The sequence below is a fragment of the Meriones unguiculatus genome, chromosome 7, assembly GCF_030254825.1.
Source record: "Meriones unguiculatus strain TT.TT164.6M chromosome 7, Bangor_MerUng_6.1, whole genome shotgun sequence".
In the NCBI taxonomy this organism is placed as follows: Eukaryota; Metazoa; Chordata; class Mammalia; order Rodentia; family Muridae; genus Meriones; species Meriones unguiculatus.
Window position 1 is genome coordinate 6,917,433 of NC_083355.1, and position 22,223 is coordinate 6,939,655.

The 22,223-nt window shown below is 51.1% G+C and overlaps 1 protein-coding gene and 1 long non-coding RNA gene across 4 annotated transcripts; one reads left to right on the top strand and one right to left on the bottom strand.

Annotated features, from left to right (window-relative positions):
• Positions 1 to 1,347: 1,347 nt before the first annotated feature.
• Positions 1,348 to 4,545, top strand: LOC132655096 (uncharacterized). The gene is made up of 3 exons (XR_009592730.1): positions 1,348 to 1,721; positions 3,101 to 3,250; positions 4,256 to 4,545. It is a non-coding gene; the product is annotated as an uncharacterized LOC132655096 (long non-coding RNA).
• Positions 4,546 to 6,578: 2,033 nt separating this feature from the next.
• Positions 6,579 to 20,598, bottom strand: Cdr2l (cerebellar degeneration related protein 2 like). 3 transcript variants are annotated; one of them, XM_021635378.2, is made up of 5 exons: positions 20,094 to 20,598; positions 12,700 to 12,812; positions 12,251 to 12,399; positions 10,523 to 10,687; positions 6,579 to 9,539 (listed from the first exon to the last, which is right to left on the bottom strand). In XM_021635378.2, the coding sequence occupies exons 1-5, from the start codon at positions 20,170 to 20,172 to the stop codon at positions 8,648 to 8,650; spliced, it is 1,398 nt and encodes a 465-aa protein (XP_021491053.1). In that variant the 5' UTR covers positions 20,173 to 20,598; the 3' UTR covers positions 6,579 to 8,647. The 3 variants fall into 3 exon arrangements, with proteins under 3 accessions (XP_021491053.1, XP_021491045.1, XP_060242401.1); XM_021635370.2 differs by having other exon boundaries at positions 6,579 to 9,542; XM_060386418.1 differs by having other exon boundaries at positions 6,579 to 9,575.
• Between the last annotated feature and the right edge of the window lie 1,625 nt (positions 20,599 to 22,223).

Below are 22,223 nucleotides of genomic sequence, written 5' to 3' on the forward strand. Positions count from 1 at the left end.
AATCCTTGTGTGTGTGGTTTGAGTTTAATGATTGGTTTTGTGGTGTTTATTTAGGCAGGGTCATTGATTTACCCAACCAGGTTTGGCTTTTGTTTGTGTTTTGAGAAGGTTTCCTGTATTAATAGGCTGGCTTTGAACACCTGATCCTCCTGCCTCCGCTTCCCAAATGCTCTGATTACTAATCTAATTACTAATCTAGTTACTAATCAGATTATGACCATGCAGCGTCCTAGTCGTATGTTCTAACGTAATTGCCTGTCTCCTAGCTAGAATGTAATCTCTCTGCTATATCTCAAACATGCAGAACATGGCACATCACAGACACATCACAATGGGGATCAGGTAAATTCCATGGCAATTCACTTTATTTTTAATTTATTGCTTTCTCAAGACAGGGTTTCTCTGTATAGCCTTGGTTGTCCAGCAGCAATTCATTTTTGAAAGTTAAGTTTTTGAGTTGGGTATGGTGGCACATGCCTGTAATCCCAGCACTCTGGGAGACAGAGCAGGCAGATCACCATGAGTTCAAGGCCAGCCTGGTCTACAAAATGAGTCCAGGAAAGCTAACGCTACACAGAGAAACCTTGTCTAGAAAAACAAACCCCCACCCCCAAAAAAGGAAAGGAACAAAGAAGGAAGTTGAATTTCAGGTTTTGTTTTTGTTCCCCCCCCGCCCGCGCACACACACACACAAAACAGTTTATAAGCCACCTCCACCCATGTGTGAGTGGTGATGGATGGCTTTGCTTATGTACCCAGCCAGGGTTGGGAGGCAGATCATTGGAGGAAAATGGTTCTAAACACCAGCCTCTTCCCACCCTAAGGCTTTAAGGAACAGCATTGTGGGTTCTTCTAGCCACTAAAGACCAGCTGGAATAGTAGGTACAGAATTCAGAAGACAGCAGGCTAAGCAGGACCAGATCATATCGTTGTTATGGCGAGAAATCCAGAATTGATGAAGTTCTAATGCTAAGTCTCCAAGGGCGATGTCTGAAGATGACTAATCCTTGGCTTACTTACTTAGCTGAGGTTTATGTGTATGAAAATAGAGGTCAGTAAACATTAGTAATTGATAATAGTTCTTGTGGTTAACTTGTAATGAAGAATTTGATTTTTTTTTTTTTTTTTTTTTTTTTTTTTTTTTTTAGGAGAAAGGGTCATTATCTAGAAAAATATGCTCCTGGGGTAATTTAAGTATTCCCCGAGGACACTGGCTGATTGAAACAGGAGGCTGTCACTGAAGCAAGCCTTTATGGTTTCGGCGTTACTGGGGAGATAAGACAGCCCCTCGACAGTCTGTAAACTGAAGGACTGGCAACTGACATATTCCTTTGGGGCTCTGGGTTGAAAGGAGTCTCTTGGGTCCTTCCTTGTCTGATTTAGTCCCAGAATTTCAGAGGGAGCAGAGACGTTTCCATAGTGACTGGAAGAAGCTGCTCAGGGGAGCAACCTCAGCCACTCGGGTTGCGGATTATGAACGATAAAACCAGAGCAGTTCCAGGGCATCTTTGCTCTGAGGTGGGGCTCCAACCTGTGCCTGACCCACAGCCGCAGGAACAGGAAGCTGCCCATTTCCGTGGCTCCAAATAAACACAGCCTGTCAGGCCATCTGGTGGCCTGGATTCTGGAAGAGATGGGAGCAGAGATGAGAATGAGACAAGTTGCCCTGGAGAAGAGCAGCTGGCAGGCTCTTCTCACTGGCTGCTGCCAGGAACCATTCGGTAAGGGGATGGACGGTGCTGGGAGGACAAACAGGCTGGAGAGGTGACACCTGTTCCCCTGGATGGGTGGGCACTAAGTGGGGTGTCGTATGCCTGTAAGGCTTGCTGAGGCAGGAGGACTACGGTGAGTTCAAGGCCAGCCTGCATTACATAGTGAGTTTCATGCTAGCCTAGGTCACATAAGAAGACCCTGTGTTAAACAATACAATAAAAAGGCTGGCAATTTGGAGGCTGATGGCACTGTCCTCCTTTCCCTCGTTGGTCCTTCAAAGGTTGCCTGGATTGAGATGGTGTTTCAGGAAGGGACCATTCACTCAAAATCAGGAAAAGGGAAGAAAGTATTAAGAATCAATGATCCTGAGCTGGGCTTGGTGGCCGACATTTGTAAGCTCAGCACTCAGGAAGGCAGAGGTAGGCGGGGCTCTGTGAGTTTGAGGCTAGCCTGGTCTACAAAATGAGTCCAGGACAGCCAAGGCTACACAGAGAAACCCTGTCTCAAAAAACAAAAGCAAGCAAACAAAAAGAATCCACAAGCCAGTCCTGGAAATTGAGGAATCTGTAGACATAGCCCTGCTCTACAGCTGGTGAGCTGGCAATATTCTTGGATAAGAAGGGATCCATGGGATTTCCATTCTCCTGAGTGCCATAAGTCAGACGACCCCTTAAAAGCTCTCCATGTTGTGGGCATAAGGGGCATTCAGTGAGGTATGGTGGCATTGGGCCTCAGTTGAAATACTAATACACTGTGTGTGTGTGTGTGTGTGTGTGTGTGTGTGTGTGTGTGTGTGTTGCTGTGGATGAACCATGGGGCTTGCACATGCTAGAGAAACACTCTGCCATCAGCTACAAGCTCCAGCCTCAGAAGGAATATTTCTGGGTGACCTTGAATGACTCACTTTAACCTCTAAGCTTCACAATGCTCTTCAGTAAACAAGAGCTTTTTTATTTGTCTCCTGGAGTTCCTGGGGGTATTGAACAGACTGGAACTACTCGTCACAGAGCCAGCAAGGGAAGACTCACAAAAGCCAGCAACTCCTCAGAGGTGCTGTGCACACAGGCCTCTTGAAAATCTAATAGCTTTTCTCTGCAGCGCTAGGGTAGGAAATCTATTCTGACAAGCTTGCTAGGCTCTTTTTTCCTCTCTGGAAAGATGAACAGCACAGCATATGCTCTGTGGCTTGTTTCCTGCTTGGTCCCCTGGGAACAGCCCCATTCCATGTGAATGACTGTGTGTGTAGGTTTGCATGTTTGCGTGTCTGTGTTGCCCTCTCACCTCCTCATGCATGCCTGACCTGAAACCACCCAGGCTGTTAGTTGATGTAATCGGCAATTTGGGGCTCAGCTCTGTGCTCTCCATACTGCACCTTCTTCCCTTCCAGAGTTCCATGGAGGCTAAACTGAGTGAGTCTTGGTGATGACAGGCCTCCCAGATGACAAGCTCACAGTGGTGTGTACTGCGTCCCCACACTGTTGGAGGAGACAGGTTCCTGGGAATGGATGGGAGTTGTGAGCATTACGCACATGGAACTGTAAGTTAAGAAAACACCAGGGGATAAATGGCCGTCTTGCTTTTCCTAGAACTGTCTTAGGGTCTTAATGGGCAACTTCCCAGGGCTGGTCTGATTCTTCCTTTGTGGCTTTCAAGGGATCAGCCCCCCCTTTCTTTTTTACATCTTTCTTTTTTCTTTCCTTCTTTCTCTCTCTCTTTCTTTCTTTTCTTTTTTTTTCAAGACAGGGTTTCTCCTGGCTGTCCTGAACTTGCTTTGTAAGCCAGGCTGTCTGGAACGCACAGTGATCTGACCGTCTCTGCCTCCCTGAGTGCTGGGATTAAAGGTGCACACCACCACGCCAGGCTAAGGCATCAATCTCTTTTTCTCTGCCTATCACCCACTCAACCTTAATGTTTTTAAGGAAAGCCTTAAAAACAAACAAACAAACAAAAAACCATGGTCAGAAATACAGCTCAGCAAGTAAAGGCACTTACTGCCAAGCCTGAGGACCTCAACTTGATCCTTGGAACCCACATGGTGGAAAGATAAAACCAACTTCTGAAGCTTATTCTATGGCCTCCATGTTCAAGCTGTGGTATGGGGAAACCCTCACACACCAATAGCAAATAAGAGTGAAAAATGGCAGGTGGGGCTGGAGAGATGGCTTAGCGGTTAAGAGCACTGGCTGCTCTTCCAGAAGAGCCGGGCTCAGCATCTACTAGGGGACTTAAAATGTCCATAACTCCAGTCCTCAATGGATCTGATGTCTTCTGGCCTTCTCAGCCATCAAGCATCCACATGGTACACAGACACACGCAGAGGAAAAGAACCCATAAGGTTTTTTTTTTTGTTTTTGTTTTTGTTTTTGTTTTTTAAGGCACCAGGGCCTCTTCTCCACCATAAAACCAAAACAAGGAAGAACTCCCCCTGGCCCCTAGCCCAACATCCTGAGCTAAAGCCAGAGCAAACTCTTTGAACTCTAAGTTCATGCAGAATGGCCACCACAGCCACATGCTGACCTGTCCATCATCCATCTTCCAACAGCCCAATCATCCTGGAAATTGTGTTCTCTGGTGAAACCCAGCTTGATCACTGACCATCACCAGCTTCCCTGGCTATGGAGTCAGCCATGAAGAAGGCAGAAGTGGCACGTTGATGGCTATTATGGAAGTCAGGGCTAAGCACCAGGTCGAACAGAACCTCAAAGAAGTTGTGTGTGGTTGATGTGGCAAGGTCAACACCCTCTGACTGGATGGAGAGAGGTCATGTGTTCACCTGGCTCCAGATCTCCGTGCTTTGAATGTTACCAATAAAACTGGGTTGATCCAAACTGAGTCCTGCTGGCTAGTTCTAAATATATATTTTTTTCACCTTTAAAAAAAATCATAAGTAGAAGGGCATGGTGGGGCATGCTTTTAATCCCAGCACTTAGGAAGCAGAGGCAGGCAGATCTCTGTGAGTTCGAGGACAGCCTGGTCTTCAAAGAGAGTCTAGGCCAGACAAGGCTACACAGAAAAGCCCTGTCAAAAAAAAAAAAAAAAAAAAGAAATCCACAAAAACCAAAAAAATATAGGTGAAAATATCTACATAGGTTTGTTTGAAGCTGAAAAAATGATAATGCAAAAAGAAAGGAGAGCCAAGTGTGTTATTGCATACCTATGATCTCAACACTCTAGGAATCCCAACTTCAAGGCTAGCCTGGGCTAACAGTGCACTTAGTCACATAACAAAGTCACATAACCACGAAGGAACACTAAGGACCTAGAGTGGCCATACACACCTCCTGTCCAGTTTGGTGATGCTGAGATCCAAGACTGAGTAAGGAGACCTTAGGAGTGTCAGGACCAGACATGCTGGTGGAGATCAAGAGTTCTAGGCCCCTGAGAACCTCAGAAAGGCTTAGCTACCCCAAGGCAATAAGAATGAAAGGCCTGGTGTGGTGGCACCTGCCTGTATTCCATGCACATGTGGAGGTCAGAGGACAACTTCTCGGAGAGGTTCTCTCCTTCCAACTTACACAGACTCTGGGGATCTAGCTTACGTGGTCAGGACTATGGCAAGTACCCCTACCCACGGAGCCATCTACAGGAGCCTGCAGGCCCCTATGACTTTAAGAAATGCTTTCAGTCATTTTCTTACATTTATTTTACAAGGTGCCCATGTGGAAGTCAGAGGACAATCCAAGGGAGTAGTTTTTACATGCCAAGTCACCTTGTGGGCCCCTCCATGACTCTTTAAAATAAAGATTTATTTATTTTTAAGGGCATTGGTGTTTTGCCTGTGTGAGGAACTGGAGTTACAGACAGTTGTGAGCTGCCATGTGGGTGCCGGGAATTGATGTGAGTCCTAGGAGATCAGCCAGTGCTCTTAACCACTGAGTTATCTCTCCAGCCCCCTACTTTTTAAAACTTATCTTCTCATATATTGTATCTATGGTCTATACATATTAAGACTTTAAAAAAAAAAAAAAGGTGGGGCAGAGCATAGCGGTGAACCGCTTTTATCCCAACACTTGGGAGAAAGGCAGGCGAATCTGAGTTCCAGCCAGCCTGGTCTACATAGTGCTACCCTGCCCATTTTCTGTTGTTGTTTTTTAATGTGTATGGGTGTTTTGCCTTTATGCATACATGTGTGCCATGTACATGCCTGGTGCCTGCAGGAGCCAGAAGAGGGCATTGGATCCCCTGAAACTGGAGTTGCAGATCATTGCAATCCTTTTTGAGTGCTGGGAACCAAGTCCAGGTATTCTGTAAGAACAAAAAGTACTCTTAACTGCTGACTTCAGCCTCAAGGGAAAAGAAAAAAAAAAAAAAAAAAAGGTAAGAATCAGAGAGGCTGGGGACGGGGCCCAGTGACAGTGTTTGTCTGACAAGCACGAAGCCCTGGGTCGTCTCAAGCACCAAATAAACTGGGTGTGGCTGCAAATGTCTGTAATCCCAGCACTTGGGAAGCGAAGGCTGAAGGCGTCAGCAGCCCCCACACAACTTGATGATCTCGAATGCCCTGTCTGAGCTAGCACCACCTTCCTGGCTACAGTTAGATCACCTTGATTTTATTTGTAGTTGCTTTGAGGGAATCTCCCTAAGCCAGAATGTACACTCCAGGGCAACACAGACCCTTTGTGTTTTGTTCACCAGCGTGCTTGGCAAAGCTGGTTCTGCACGGACACACACAGACCTCTCCAAGAGCTGTCTAATGATGGACAAGCAATCAAGAAAAAAGCTGAGAGTTCAGGGGCCACAGTGACCTCAAAGAAACGAGGAGCTCAGGGGTGCAGAGCTCAGGTACACACTCACCTGCAGTGGTGAATGACAGGAGGCAAGCCTGTGAGGCAGAGACAAGACGATGGCCCCAGGGTCACCCCTGCTTTTAGAATACTGGTGCATTTTTTTATTAAAGAAGAGAATAAAGCATTTGTAAATATATTTCTCTCATGTATACTTCGAAGGTGATGCTGGTCAGCGGCTACAGAACCGGGGAGGTGAGTGGGCCTGAGTTCCTCCTCTATCCCCAGATGACAGAGACACACAGAGGGCCTGGGGGTGCCCAGCCCCAAAGGACAAACGGTTCCAAGTTGCATGAACAGAAGGATCCAGCTGCCAGCTGGCATCACAGTGCCACCTGGAGCAATGTAGCCTCTCCGGGGATGTCAGACATGCTTGATAAGAAAGCCCCTTTACTCATTAGAAAAAGGTAAGGCGTGACGGTTCCCACTGGGCTCCCAGCGCCGAGGCCAAAGTCAATGCCTCCCACTGGATTGTATGGCTCCTTTGATTTACAGTGTCTTGGGAAGGGTGGCAGAAGGAACCAGAGGGCAGGCTGGGGACCTAGGCATCTCTTAGATGGACCCTGACTTTCTGAAGTCCTAGACTAAAATACTGAACCCTTGACCCAGGTGAGACCTCAAAAACCACTCCCGTAAAGGCGGGAGGTAGAGAGCAGGCATTCTGTAGGAAGGTGGGAAAGAAGAAACTTCTTCAACTTAAGAATAATCAAGATAGCTGGGCACGGTGGCATATGCTTTTAGTCCCAGCACTCAGGGTGGCAGAGGCAGGCAGATCACAGAGGCTAGCCTGGTCTACAAAGCCAGTCCAGGACAGCCAGGGCTTCACAGAGAAACTCCATCTCAAAAAACCAAAAAGGAAAGCATACTCAACGAAAGGGACGGGCAGTGGTGGCTCACACCTTTGATCCCAGTACTTGAAAGGCAAAGGCAGGCAGATCTCTGAGTTCAAGGCCAGCCTGGTCTAGAGTGAGTTCCCGGACAGCCAGGGCTACAGGGAAACCCCGTCTTGAAAAAATAAAAACTAAACTAAACTAAACTAAACTAAAAAACAAAACAAAATAACTCAACTAACCAAACAAAAAGAAAACAAAAAACTCAACATGGAATAAGGATCCTACAGTCCCTGGTGAAGGATAGAGTTGGACACTAGGACCTGGGTTGGTGACACTCGCACAGGACATTCAGAAGGCTGCAGATGTGAACTGTACCAGGGCTGGCCTGAGGAAGTGAGGAGCGGATGAGACATCATGGTCCCTGAGATGGGGCAGGCGCAGGGAAAGGAAGGAAAGCAGAGGTGGTGCGCAGGCTTGGGGCACTTCCCACCCTCCGAGCCCCTGGAAAGCTTCATGCCCACAGGTATTTCCAGGAATGGAACTTGAGGAGGTTGGCTCTGGAAGGGACACTACCCATGTATGGCTGTTGAGGGGCTCCCTCTTCTTCTGTTCAGATTGGCTACAGATGTGTGGTGAGCTGAGGGTCTTTGCCAGGGCCGGAGTGGGTACACTCGGGCCTAGCTAAAACTTCCTGCTCAACAAGGTGGAAGCCATCTGCGCCCTGCTCAGAACTCTGGGAGAGGTACAGCTGGTGCTAAGGGAATGACAGTTGTGGCTGGCAAGAAGCAGTGGATGGTCTAGGAGATCCCAGACACCAGCAATGGCTGGCTCTGAGATTCCCTTTCAAGTGTTTCCAGTTGTGGCAAGGCTTAAGGAGACCTTGCATTGCAAATCTCTCAGAAAAGCAACTTTGGAAGGGTAAAAAAAGAAATCACCAGTTAAGCCAAAAAGGCTTGTAGAAGACTGGGGATAATCTGAGAGTGAGGCTTGGGGTTCAGAAACAGAGGGTTGAGAAAGCTGAAAAGCCCTCAGGGACAGTGGCCGGGTGGACAGGTGGGGTGGAGTGTTTGGCTTTTAAACTAAGCTGTGCCTTCAAGCTGAAGCAAAGTGGCCAAGAGAGGCAGGACAGGTGAGCAGAGCCACCAGCAGGAAACAGGCTGTGTCCCCAAATCAGAAAGGGCCCCTTCTTCCGCTCCAGCCACCTGCTGTGATATATTGCTGAGTAAGGGGCCCTCTCACTTGCCAAGAGGCTGCCATCCAGGCATGAGGGAGCCCTCCGGCGAGGAGGCAGAGGGAGGCTGCAGACCTACGGTGGGGTCACTTGCTACTGTGCGTCTTGACTTTGGTGGCATTGATGTCGGCCTTGGTCTTCTGGATCCTGGCGAAGATCTCTTTGAAGAGCGCCTTGTACTCGGGCTGGCTCTGCTCTAGCCGCTTATCCACAGCCTCCACGTGCTGGCTTAGGCTCTTCTCACCCGCCTTGCCCTCTCCCTGGCCCTCCTCACCCCCTAGTAGGTCCCTCCATGAGCTGTCCCGAGAGATGGGCCGCGAGGTCTGCACGCCCGCGTGCCGCACCCCGGCACCATGCTGCCGGCACTTGCTCAGCAGCTCCTCATATTTCTCCAGCAGCGCGTGGTACTGCTCATCCACCTCCCTCAGGATAGACATACCGCGCCTGCGCACACTGTTGGCATGCAACGTGAGGTTGCCAGCATGACGGCTGGCTGGGTCTTTGGCCACTATGGCATTGAGTGCTGTGTCACTGCAGCTCTTGCGCACTGCGTGGCTGGGGGAGGCTGCAGGCGAGGAGACACCATCCTGGGCATTGCCGTCATCTCCACTGCCCGGCTGGGGGTCATCAGCCTCAGGAGCCTGAGTGAGGGGCGCCAGCAACGCCTCGGCCAGGTGCTCCTCCCGGGCCAGCAGGTAGGTCTTGGCCTGCTTCATTTGCTGCAGCTCCAGCAGCTCCGCCTCCAGCTCCTGCACACGCAGGCGGCAGCCCTCCATCTCACACAGCTGTCGCTCCAGCTCCGTGTACTCCTGCAGCACCACGGTGTACTCGCGCTCTGCCCGCTCCTTGCGCTGTCGCTCCTGGCTCACCTGGGACCGCAGCACCCCCACCAAGGTCTGAAGTCGTTCGTTTTCCTGCTCCAGGGGCCGAGGGCCCAGCTCCATCGAGGAACTGTGTAGGCGGAAGGCATCCTCACACCTGCTGGGGGCCAGGCAGCGGAAGTTGGCCAAGGCCCTGGACCAAAGTATCAGGCACTGCTCTAACTCTTCCCTCTGACCCTCTGAGTCACCCTCCACCCCCTACCCCCCTTTCTCTCCCGGCTGTGTGTGACAACTGATGACCTGTTAAGACTTACCCAGGATTCTTCAGCACTGGGAGGCATGGGGAAGGGCCAAGGCGGGAGCAAGGGGGGATCTCCAGGTGTGTCTCTCCCTGCTCGGTGCTGGCCAGACAGACCTCTCCGTACTGTCTAGGTTCTGGCAATCTCCCTTCCTCTAGACCCCGAGGCCTGTTCTAGTGCAGCCCTGGACCTAGTTTCCATTCACACTCCTTATTTTTTTAACTTTTCTTTTTTTTTTTTTTTAAAGGGTCTTATACAGCCAAATTGGCCTTGAGGATGACTTTGACCTCTTGATTCTCCTGCCTCCACCTTGTGAGTGCTGGGATCACAAGTGTGCTCACCAGACTGTTTAGGAGGTTTTGGGCATTAAACTCAAGGCCCCCTGCAGGTTAGACAAGGAGCCTTCCAACCGAACTCTGGCTCCAGCCTCACCTTGATCTTCTCCATCAATCTGTCTTTCTCCTGTCTTAGGCTGGGGGTGGAACCCAGGGTAACACACTTTGTAGGCAAATGCCTGTAAAGCTGAGCTACATCCCCAGGCCTGTATTCTTACAGTAAGTGGTTGTTGAATTAAGGTTTGATGGGAATCGAGAGGTATAGCGCTGCCTGGCTGTGCTGAACACACGGCCTTGGATGAGCCGTGTAGCTGCCAGGCTTAGGTTTTCTCATCTGACATGGAGGTGATCACCTGTGTTAGCAAAGTAACACCCACAGCTGTCCTTAGCAAGCATCCCGGGGCTTGGACCAGACACAGGCCTCCTTCCCAGCCACTGTGCCCCTTCTCCTTCATCCCGCAGCCAGTGCTCTTGGGATTCTAAGACATACCAGGACCCTTGCCTACCGAGGACTTGTGCACAGCTCCTTCAGGCAGGGGAAGGTGTGGATGGTCCTCCTGCGCTCCCGCTTTTCCCGGCGAACCCGAAGCTGCTCCAGGCCTCGAAGCTGCTCCACTTGAGCCTGCAGCTCCTCAACCTGGGACTGGAGACGCTCAATGGTCTCTGTCAGCCTGGAAGAGGATGAGAGCAGGCACGGAGGACATAGTTTTATTTTTATTTATTTTATTTTTGCATTTTTTTGGTAAAGATTGTTAGGGCTGAAGAAATGCCTCAGCCATTAAAAGCTGGGCTCACAACCAAAATGTTAAGATTGATTTTTAGGGGTGTGTGTGTGTGTGTATGCAGGTGCCTGAGGAGCCCAAAAGATAGAGTTGGATCTCCTGGAACCAAAACGATGGGTGCTGGGAACCAAACTCTGGTCCCAGAGCAGTAAGCACTCTTAACTTCTTAGCCATCTCTCAAGCCCCACCTGGGGGAAGCCTTCAGGAGACAGGGACAGCCTCCTCTCAGCAGCCCGGGATCTATGTAGATGGAGGACATGGAGTTAAGGACAAACAGACCATTTTGAGCATGCTGTCTGGTGTCAGAGAACGCTCTGCCATATCCAAGGTCCTGCCCTTTGCCTATGCATCCCACCAGTCATTGCCACCTCTGACCCTTTTGTATCTGTGTGTATGTTCATGGAGGGGAGTACATGCGGAGGCCAGAGCATGACTTTGGGTATCATACCTCAGCCAGTTATCCACCTTCTGTTTTGGAGACAGGCTTTCACAAGAACCCAGGGGCTGTTGATTCAGCTAAGGCAGGATCCACCCGTTACCCCCTCCATGGTTTAGAACTACAAATGCATGTTCTTGCACCCTACATTTTACACGGGGGCTTGAACTCAGGTTCTCTCTCTTTCTCTCAAGATTTAGTTATTTTATGCATGTGAGTACTCTGACTGCGTGCACAGTTGGCCATTTCCCCAACCCCACCCCAGGTTCTTGTACACCCCTCTCTCACTACCACTGTACACTGCAGTGACACATTTACATGTCTGCCTTCCTTCTCATCTGTGGGTCCCAGAGGGCAGGTCACGGTCACAGGATCTCTAGTACCTCAAACTGAGCCTGGTGTATGGGTGACTTTTGACCCATCGGTTGTTTGGGGCCAGAGAGATGGCTCGGTGCTTAAGAACACTTGTTGCCCTTGCAGAGGACCTGGGTTTGGTTCCCGCCACCCACACAGCGGCTCACAACCGTCTGTAACTCTAGCTGCAGAAGATCCCACACCCTCTCCTGGCCTCGGAGGACACAGCACACATGTGGTACACAGACATACATGCTGGCAAAACACGCACATAGGCAGAGTAAAAATAAATCTTGGAAAGAAAGGGTCAGTTGGTGATGGTGGTGGTGGCAGCGGTGGTGGTGGTGCATGTCTTTAATCCTAGTGCTTGGGGAGGCAGAGGCAGGCAGATCTGTGTGGGTGTGAGGCCAGCCTGGTCCACAGAGTGAGTTTCAGGACAGCCAGGGCTACGCAGAGAAACCCTGTCTGGAAAAAACAAATAAAAGAAAGCGGGGTGGACGGGGGTGAAATGCTGGTTGTTGTGGGATAGATGTTTAAGCACACAGAGCTGACACGGATGGATGGCCTCACTACAGTCCCAGGCCCTTTAGCATCGTCTTCTAGAAGAGTCTCCCGACCAGTCCGCACACCCGTGGGCCTCCCCTCACCATCCCAGCCCTCACCCGTGGATCTTCTGCTGGGCAGCCTTACTCTCCAACACCAGCCTTTGGTTGGTCAGCTCCAGGTCTCTGGCCGTCAGGTCCAGCTGCTCATACACTTTGGCATGCTGCTCATTCACGAGACGCAGTGTGTCCAGCTGCTTGGTCAAGTACTAGGGGAGGAGGTGAGGGTGGAACAAACCTTTACAATGAGGCAGGGGCAGAAGTCGCTGGCTGGCCCTCTTACCACTCCTAGGCCGATGGGCTGAGAGGTTTGTGTTCTAACTGAGCCAGGGGTTGGGGGTCAGGGGCAGCGGTGGTGAAGGCCATGGTAGAGTGGGCTGCCTTGCAATTGGTGGGCAGGGGTTGAACCATGAGGGCAAGGCTGGGATGCATTCTGCAAGCTGTACAAAGGCACGCACAGGCCAGGGCCAGAGGCCCTGAAGCAGGGCAGGGCCGGAGGCCCCCCTCACCTCAATCTCCTGCACCTGCTCCTCATTGGTGGCGTACATCTGCTGCAGGGACTCCTCCAGCTCCTTGTTCCTCTCCAGCAGGGTCTTCCCGAGCTCAGCGGCCAGGTGCAGGTCTGGCGGGAGGGGGCCAGGCAAAGAACAGAGCAAGGAAGTCAGGGAGCCCTCAGTAAGGCCCTGGCATTCACCTATGGCTGGGCTCTTGGTGACTTTAGTCACCCTGACTCAGGCTACTCTCAGAAGCCCCAGCCTGGCTAGAGATGGAAGCCAGGGCTGAGCAGCCATCGTCATCACTTCCATCTGGAATGTCTTTTCCTATACACTTGAGGCTTATTCCCTTCTCCTCCTTAAGGTCTCTGGTTTGGTTTTGTTTAGACAGGATCTTACTGCGGAGCCCAGGCTATCCTGGATCTCTGCCTCAGCTTCCTGTAAGCTAGGATTGTAGACATGTGGTACCAACCAGCTTGGTATCTCTTTATGCTTGATATAAAACAAGACAAAACAAAAAAACCACATAGGGCAGAAAAGGTGAAAAGCCAACAATAGAAAATTAATTGAGCTGGTGCTTTGGCGCACACCTTTGATCCTAGCACTTGGCAAAGGCAGGTGGGTATCTGTGAGACTGAGGTCAGCCAGGGCTACGCAGTGAAACCCTGTCTCAAATCATCATCATCATCATCATCTAGAGAGGTAGGTCAGCAGTCAAGAGCTCTTCGCTGCTCTTGCAGAGAACCAGAGTTTTGTTCCCAGCAGGCACAACTGTCTGTAACTGCAGTTTCAGGCACTCAAACGTCCTCCTCTCACATTCATGGGGCACCAGCATCAGACACACACACACGCACACCACACAATCTAAAAAAGAAAACTAGACCAGTGAGATGGCTCAGGGGGATAAAGACCACAGCTGCTGAATCTACCTGAGTTCAATCCCCAGGACCCTCATGGCAGAAGAACAGAACCAACTCCTACAGGTTGTCCTCTGACCTCCACATGCTTGCCCATACATATTCATATATGTACGCATCACACACGCACACACAATGTAATACAAACACGCCTTGTGTAAACAGAGCTGTGTCTAGTCTGTCCCGGCTCTTCTCCTATAAAAGTGCATCGCGGTAGCTTCGTGGGTAGAGCTGTAAGCGCACTATTAGTGAATGCAGAAAATGCTATTGCCTCTTGTATACAGGCTCTAAACACTTTTGTCTTGATAATCCTTATTGTTGGCTGCTTAGAGTGTCTTTGAGTATTTTCCCTATTAAAAGTGAAACTATGGGCCAAGTGTGGTGTACATGACTATAACCCCAGAACTCGAAAACTGAGGCAGGAGGCTCAGGAGTTTGAGGCCAACCTAGGCCACATGAGATTCTGCCTCAAACAAAACAAGACAAAACCCCCAAACCAAAAACAACCCAAACCAGGTGTGGGGAGGAAGCTCAGGGGGCAGAGTGCTGGCGTAGCAGGCACAAAGCCCTGGATTCAGTGTCCGGTGCTGCCTGAACTGTGTGAGGAAGTGCACACCTACGATCCGGCACTGAGGAGTTGAGGTGGAAGGACCAGGAGTTCAAGCTCATCCTTTGATACAGGGTTTGTGCAAGGCAAGCCTGAGTTACAGGAGGCTAAAAACAAAAACAAACAAAACAAAACACCTAAATCGTGTAACTACGCCACCGGCCAAGACCCCAGCTACTCAGGAGGCTGAGGCAAGAGGACCACAAGTTCAAGGCCAGCTCAGGCAACTCAGAGGCACTGCCTTAAAATAAAAAGTTAAAAGTAGGTAGGGTTTGGGCGTGGTAGCTCATGCCTGCGATCCTAGCACTTTTGAGGCTGAGACAGGAGGATTGGCCTCAGCTTCCATGCTAGTCAGGACTACAGGGGGAGACCCTGTCTTAAACACTTAACACCAATGTGCTGGAGATGACTCAGTGGTCAAGAGCACTGTCTTTACAGAGGACCAGAGTTCTGTTCCCAGAACCCGCATGGCAGCTCACACCTGTTGGTAACCCTAGTCCCAGGGGATCCAATGCCCTCTTCTTGCTTCTCTGGGCACTAGGCACTCAAATGGTACACATACATACATGTGGGCCAAATACTCATACACAAAATTTCATAATGCTTGTTAAAAAAAACCACTAACAGCAAACAGTAAAAAAAAGGCAGGGGATGTAGTTCAATGATGGACGCAGTAGCACGATTGCCTAGAGTGTGTGAGGATCCGGGACTCATGCCTAGTACTGAAAAATAAAAGCCAAACTAGGATTAACTTCACTGTATTAAAACCATATTGCAATCGGGCAGTGGTGGTGCACACTTTTAATCCCAGCCCTCGGGAGGCAGAGGCAGGCGGATCTGTGAGTTGGAGGCCAGCCTGGTCTACAGACTGAGTTCTAGGATAGCCAAGACTACACAGAAAAACCCCGTCTTGAAAAACCAAAACAACAACAAAAACCAAAACCCTTAGTGCAAATCACTGTTTGTTTGTTTGTTTGTTTGAGACAGAGTTTCTCTGTGTAGCGATTGCTGTCCTGGACTTGCTTTGTTGACCAGGCTGGTCTTGAACGGCTATCCGCCTGCCTCTGTCTCTCAAGTGCTGGGATTTATGGCCATCACACCAGGCTAAATCACGTTTCGTGAGAACACTGTCCTAGAAACAGAATTAGTGGGGCAAACAGTAGGCCTATGCAACCCATTCTGCCCGAAGCAGGAAAGCTCTGATTTAGTATTATTATTTAATGTTATGAGGCTGTTTGTTACAGCAGCCTCCTTTCTAGGCTTATGGTGTAAATCTGGACCAAGATTTGTAAAAGCAACTCATCTGGGGCCAATAAGATGTGCTGCTATTTTTACATATAATGATAGCTCTGCCTTCCCTCCAAGACAGAAGAGCTTTCTGCCCCCACCCCCACACAAGGTTTAGATACGTGGTTGTTTTGGTTACACCCTCTACTGTGCAGCAGACAGGCCCAGGTAAGGCCTTCCTCTTGGAGCCTATGGAGTGGGACACTGGATGGGTTAGAGGGCAGAGTGTCCTGTGTTCTTTCAGTTAAGTCAAGGACAGGACTGGTGTTCCCTTGTGAAAGCCAGAGAAGCCCCATCAGCTACTGGACCTAGACAAAAGGCCAAGCCTTATCAGACACAGGCCTAAAGGTGCTCTCACAATGAGGGTAAAGTTCTCTTCTTTTTTCCTTAAGGACAGAGCATCTTGTAGCTCAGGCTGGCCTCAAACCCGAAACGTAGCTGAGGGTGACCTTGAACTCTCATCCTTCTGCCTGCACCTCCTACGTGCTGGCACTGCAGGGATGTGCTAAAGCACCTGCTTTTATGTGGCGTCGGGGAATCGAACCCAGAGCTTCCTGCACACTAGGCAGGCATTCTGCCAACTGAGCTACATCCCCAGCAACTTCTGTTGTTGTCTGAGGTAGGGTCTCATGTAGTCCAGGTTTTCCTGGATACCTAGCCAAGGATGACTTTAAACTCCTGATCACATCACCTGTGTCTCCCAAGTTGTAGGATACAGACAAGCTCAGAACAGGGGTGATGTTTCCAAATAGCCAGAATGGGGCCTCTAGAGCTAAATTAATCAGAGAGGAGAGCTCTGTCTCCTGATGTCACCAGGAAGCCGACCACACCAGCTCCCCTCTAGCTAGACTGTAATGACACAGCCTGGGACAAGGACAGTTCTCCTGAAGGAAACAAAACTAAATCAGATGCAAACTCCATAGCTCGGGGCAAGTAACCTGCACAATGAAGATGCCAAAAGGCCAGGTCACCTAATGTACACCCAGTAAGGCAGTTGAGGACACTTTCTGTATGGATTTATAATGTTGGGCCAAAGTCTGGAGATGGCTACAAAGTTTGAAGCCCAATGCTCCGATGACTGAATGACAGCCTTGTGATCTATCATGTGCTGGAGAATAGCAGGGGTGGCATGGGGTGGTTGGCTTTGAGGGACCCTCATGGTCTTCCCAGTCTGTAACAGGATGGCTTTGTTCACCTTCCTAAGTGTACAGGCCTTGGGACTGTTAGGGGGTCTAGGAAGTGACCATTGCCATACTATATACCTCGGTAGCCAGTGACAAGACCTTGCAGCTTGAGCAGAATGCAAAGCCACAGGAATGAGAAAAGGCCCAGGGCAATTTCAATATCATGCTCCTCCTTCCAGAAGCTGGGCTTCGTGAATTCATAGGCTGGTGTCCGAGTGGGGGGTGGGGTGGGGGAGGATGCCACACCATGAGGAGAGAGACGATTAAAGATTGCCTTGCAAATCTGACTTGGCCACCAAGTGATCCTGGGATGATGAAGGAAGGGAGGGAGGGATGGATGGAGGGAGAGGGAGGGAGAGAGAGAGAGAGAGAGAGAGAGAGAGAGAGAGAGAGAGGAAGCTGCCTGGGTGGAGCCCCGGAGAATCTCAGGGAAACTGGATCACATGGCAAACGAAGCTGGTCAGAGCTGCCTGAAGGGTGATGGGAGGAGTCCAGAGCTGGATAGCAGGGGACTGAGAGGAACCAAGTCCTAGGGAAGGCAGCTTGCTGAAGGGTAGTGGCAGTTCTGGGCTCAGGAAAGGTTGACCTGGGTGCTGGGGAACATAGAGGCTAGCTGAACACTATGCAAGCCCAGAGAAACAAACAGCCTGTCATGGTTGGGTTAACAGGCTCTGAACCAAACCAGGGAAGGTACTGAGCCTGGGCCGCCACCTCCCCTGCCTGCCCCTAGGGACTCTCTGGGGCTTCCACTGGGAGGCTCTAACTGGTTGTATATAAGACAATGCTTCAGAGAAAATAAAAGAAACCCTGGAATCCTATCACAGGACAGACTCTGACAGAGAGGCCAGAAAGGGACAAGGGATAGGCCAAGATGGACAAAGGTAAAAAAGGATGATTGAGGTGGAAGACACCAGCTGGTGGATCTGGGGGTCCTGCCCCACAGGACACAAGAGTCAGGAACTCAGAAAGGCCTTTGGGGGTGACCGGGGTGGAGGAGGGTCATCCCTTTCCTTAGTAGTCAGAGCATTTCCTGGGGGACGGGGGCAGGACTCGAGACTCAAGGTCAGGCTAGGCAGGAAGGGAGGTCAGGTCTCAAAATCTGTGACTCAGCAGCCATCCCTCAGCCTGGACAGAGGTGGTCACAGATGGAGGAGGGGAAACAAAAAGGAAGAGCCAGTGCTTAATAATTAATTCATGACTTTTTCTATTTTTACAGGTGCTCATGGCAGTGGGCAGAGGGAACATTAGCCAGTCGAAGCCCCCACCCGTCCTGGCCACCTTCTGTCTCTGGGACAGAGCCACACGATCTTTAGAGACAATCTCTTTGGGAAATGAAGTTGGGGCTTAGTCTAGGGTAAGGGAAATTAGGCAGGAAGGATACCCCAAGTGTGGGTCACCCAGAGGCAACCACAGAGCCAATGGGAAGAATCTGGAGACCAAGTACAGGGAAGAGGAACACAAACATGGGACCTTTGACAGGACTGCCTTTTGGCAGACGCTCCACCCTGTCACCCAGCCCTCCTGGGCTGGCATGCAGAGCTGAGTGGCTAGGACTTCCTTTGTCCCCTACTTCCCCTATCTTTCATTTGGTCCCATTCCTCGGTACAAACATCCCTTCCGCTCGCATACATGCCTTCCTCTTCCTTCCTCTGCCCTCCAGCTCAAAGCTCTTTGCTGAAGGGGCTGTCACTCTCACTTGCCACTTCCTCCTCCTCTGCTGGAATTCAGGAGCAGGAGGGCAGAGATTCCATCCCTAGACACAGCTGCTGGCAAGAAGGTCCACTTCCTTCACAAAGTGTTTCATTACTGGGTGTCCCCTGGTTCCTGGGCTCTGTCTACGCCTGGAGCTACAGGCCAGACCAGCAGGACCCAAGAAGTGGGGGGGAGTATGGAGCACATTAGGGCCCCTGGAATGGCAATTCATGTCCCTCACCAGAAGCCACACATCTCCCACCCCTACTCCTGGGCTTCTTCCTCCCACATCTGGGCTGGGCATAGTGCCAAGCCTTCATTAGGGGTGTGGGAACTAAATGAGACTGCCATGGTATTAGCATCTGCCTCCCCTAGAGGCTACCTTCCCCAGAACTCAGCTTTTTATCTTTCCTTCTGAGCTAGCCTCTCCCAGGAAGCCATCTCATAATCACTTACAACATACAAGAGCCCCCTCCGCTTGCAGACGTAGAGGGTCGGGGCTGTGACTGTGCCCTGGTCCCAGGACGATGGAGGTGTTTACGGAGCGGAAAAGTTTTAGGGGTCATGGGGTCGTGGCCAGGACAGGGAAGAGGTGGCACAAGGGCATGGGGCAGCTCACTGCACAGCAATGTCCACCGCCCTCCATCCTACACAGGTTTCCCAAGGTTCTGCCTCACTGACAAGCACAGGGACAGCCCCTTCATCTGCAGGTGAAGCTTGGCTGTGTGGGGAAGTGGGTCAGGAGACAAAGGCTCCAGGATCCAAGTGAATGCTTCCCAGCCTGGCAAAACCAGGACTCTGGGCCTCCACAGCACACACTGTGCCAGGCTTGTGTTTTAATACCTCAGGGCTTTTGGGTGACTGTGGGAAGGTCCCTTCTCCTTCTACGTTTCCTCACCCTCAGGGTATCAGCAAAACAGGCGCCGAGGCAGAGAAGAGGGTGGGACCAACTCTACTCCGGAAGGGCCCACTCCTTGTCCCTCTCAGGCCTTCTTCTTGTCAAGATGCTCCACCTCTCCTCTCAGTGATGTCACTTTAGCCACCTCATCACCAGCTTCTAAACCCTTTCAGTCATTCTCTGGGCCCTCCGATGACAGCCACAGAATGCTCCCGTTTGCAGGAAGTCTAAAATTTCTAAAGGACCCCATCCAAATCCTGAGCCACTCAGGTGGAAGCCTAGTGCAGGGAAGGACCAGGGGACACCTCTCTCAGGAAGGCAGACTGGAGACTTCTGGCTTCCCCGCACCACCCCCTCTGTGGGCAGAGGGAAGGGAGTTGGGGAAACTTTCTCGAAGTCTTAGAGCTCAGAAATTCCGGCCAGGACAGGTGCTGCTGATCTGGAGAGATGACTTATCTCAACATACAGTGCACTCTTAGCAAAGTACCCAGGAATCCCCTGCGGGGGCCCCAAGACTCCCATTCCACCTAGTACCCAGGCCCCCTAAGAATACCCTACCAGGGACACCCAAGTAGTTGCTGCTACTAAGATGAGAAGCGCGATGTTTGCCCGGCCATCTGGACACTTTTGCAGGTCTCCCTCTACTGCGTCCACATCTTCCAGGGCAGCGCCCCTCTCGGTCCACGTCCCCATTCTCAAGACGCATCGTGCTCTGCTGGGCGCACCAGGTCCAGCCCAGCCCTTTTCTAGGTGATACCGCCCAACAATGGGGTAGTGGCCAAGGGTCTCGGAGGGTACGCCGCTTCCCTCCCCGCCGCGCTCACCCTGCTCCAGGTCCTGATGGTCGTACCAGGACTCCTCCTCCTCTGCGGAGTAGTCCTCCATCCCGGCGGCTCTCCGCATGGCCCCGCGGGTGGCGGTGGGCGGGCGCTGCGGCAGCTCAGGGCCTGGGCTCGCAGCCCGGGACAATGCGGCGGAGGCGGCCGGGGCTTCCAACGTCGCGGGCTCGGGCTGCAGCGCCCCTGCGCCCGCCGCCCGCCATCCGCTACCGACCGTACGCCCAGCGGGGCCTCTCGCTCCCGCGCGCCCCGGGTCCCGACTAGCTGGGGACGCCGGGCGGCGGCGGCACAAAGGGCGGAGGGGTGGGGACTGCAGAGCGGAACGATGGCTGGGGCGACCCGGGGCCGCCTGCCGGGTTGGGGCGTCAGGAGAGTGCGGGTGCTGCGGCGGGTACCCCCTGCCCGCCTCCGGCCCGCACACCGCCCGGCCCGCACCGCGACACCCGGAGCCGCCGCTGCATCTCCGCCCGGGCCCGCTTGCAGCTTCCCAGGCCGCCAGCTCTGAGGGGTGGGGCCTGCCGCCGGAGGCCAATCATAAGATGTATGCAAATAAGGGGCGGGACCGAGGGCGCGGACCTTCCTGCTGTCCTGGTCCGGGAATTGCTTGGACCAAGCCTCTGTCCTGCTTTTCCTCCACGTACGACTTTTGTTTCCGTCCATCTGGAATTATTTTGTTTGTTTGTTATCTGTCCTTCTGGCTTTCCTGAGAGCAAGGGTCTGTCCGCTGTTCACAGTGGTTCTCACTTCGCAGAACGTGTTAATCCATTGGTGTATTCCATGAATGTTCTTTTAAATGGTATTAATTTACAAATACCTCGAAGAGCCTGGAATGCAGGTTTGGCTCTTGCTGAGGATTTGAGTTGTGTCCTCCGCACCCATGTCAAGCAGTTCCGGAGAGCCTGTAACCCCAGCTCCAGGGACAATCTGACCCCTCTGGTCTCTGTATCTGCAATCTCATAAACTCTCTCTCACACACAACACAGATAAACAGGATTTGATTAGAAAGAGGCAGATGCAGTGGCTCCTTCCTCTAATAACACGACTTAAGAGACGGAAGCAGGAGGATTGTCTCGAGTTTCAGGCCAGACTAAGCTACAGTGTGGGAGTTTACTGTAAACCTAACATTACCTCAAGGTGTCTGAAGACGTGGCTCAGTACGTTAAAAGTGCTTACAAGTTTTGTTTTGTTTTAAAGCTTGTTCTTGTAATCCCAGCTCTGGCGGCTCGGGAGCGGAGATAGATGGATCTATGATGGCTCATTGGCCAGTCAACCTAGCCTACTTGGTGAGTTTCAGGCCAGTCAAAGGTCCTGTTTCAAAAAACAATGTGGACAGCCCCTGAGAAACAACAGTGGGAGGCTTTCCTTTGCCCTCTGCACACACATGAACACACACACACACACGCACACACACACATCCTTTTAAAGACCTGAGTCTTGGACTGGTGATGGCTCAACAGTTTAGAGCACTTGTTTTTTTGTAGAGGACCTGGAGATCCATTCCCAGGGCCCATATGTGCTTCAGTTACATCTGTAACTCCAGTTCCAGGAGACCCAGTTTCCTCTTCTGCCCTCCTAGGGCTCCAGGCACGCACATGGTGTAGATACATACATACATACATACAGGCAGACACTCACACACATAAATATAGAATAAATGAATATAGAAATATAACACATTTTAAAAAAGAGCCTAAATGTTTAAAAACCTGCATGTCTAGAAAAGGGCTGGAAGGAATGGCATTTGAGGATGTTACTTGTATTCTGGCTTTTCTCTTTACAGTTCTTATTGCTTGAGACTCAAATCTTAGATCCAGTTACACCCATGAAAGCAACGGTTTAATCCATCCAGTGTTCTCCCCTTATAGGAGTTTTTGTTGAGACCCATCGTGTGTGGGCATCGTCGGGGCACTCTACAGAGATGTTGCAACATAGCCAGGAAAGGACCTCTATCCAGAATACAGCAAACCCGAAAGCCCAAAGGAGAAAGGCAAATAGCCAGGGGAAAATGCACTAAAGACCTGACCGGACACTTTGCAGGAGAAAAAATATCCAAATGGCCCAGTCCACATGTGACCACGGGCCTCAGTTTCTTTAGTCTGAAATGCAAATTAAACC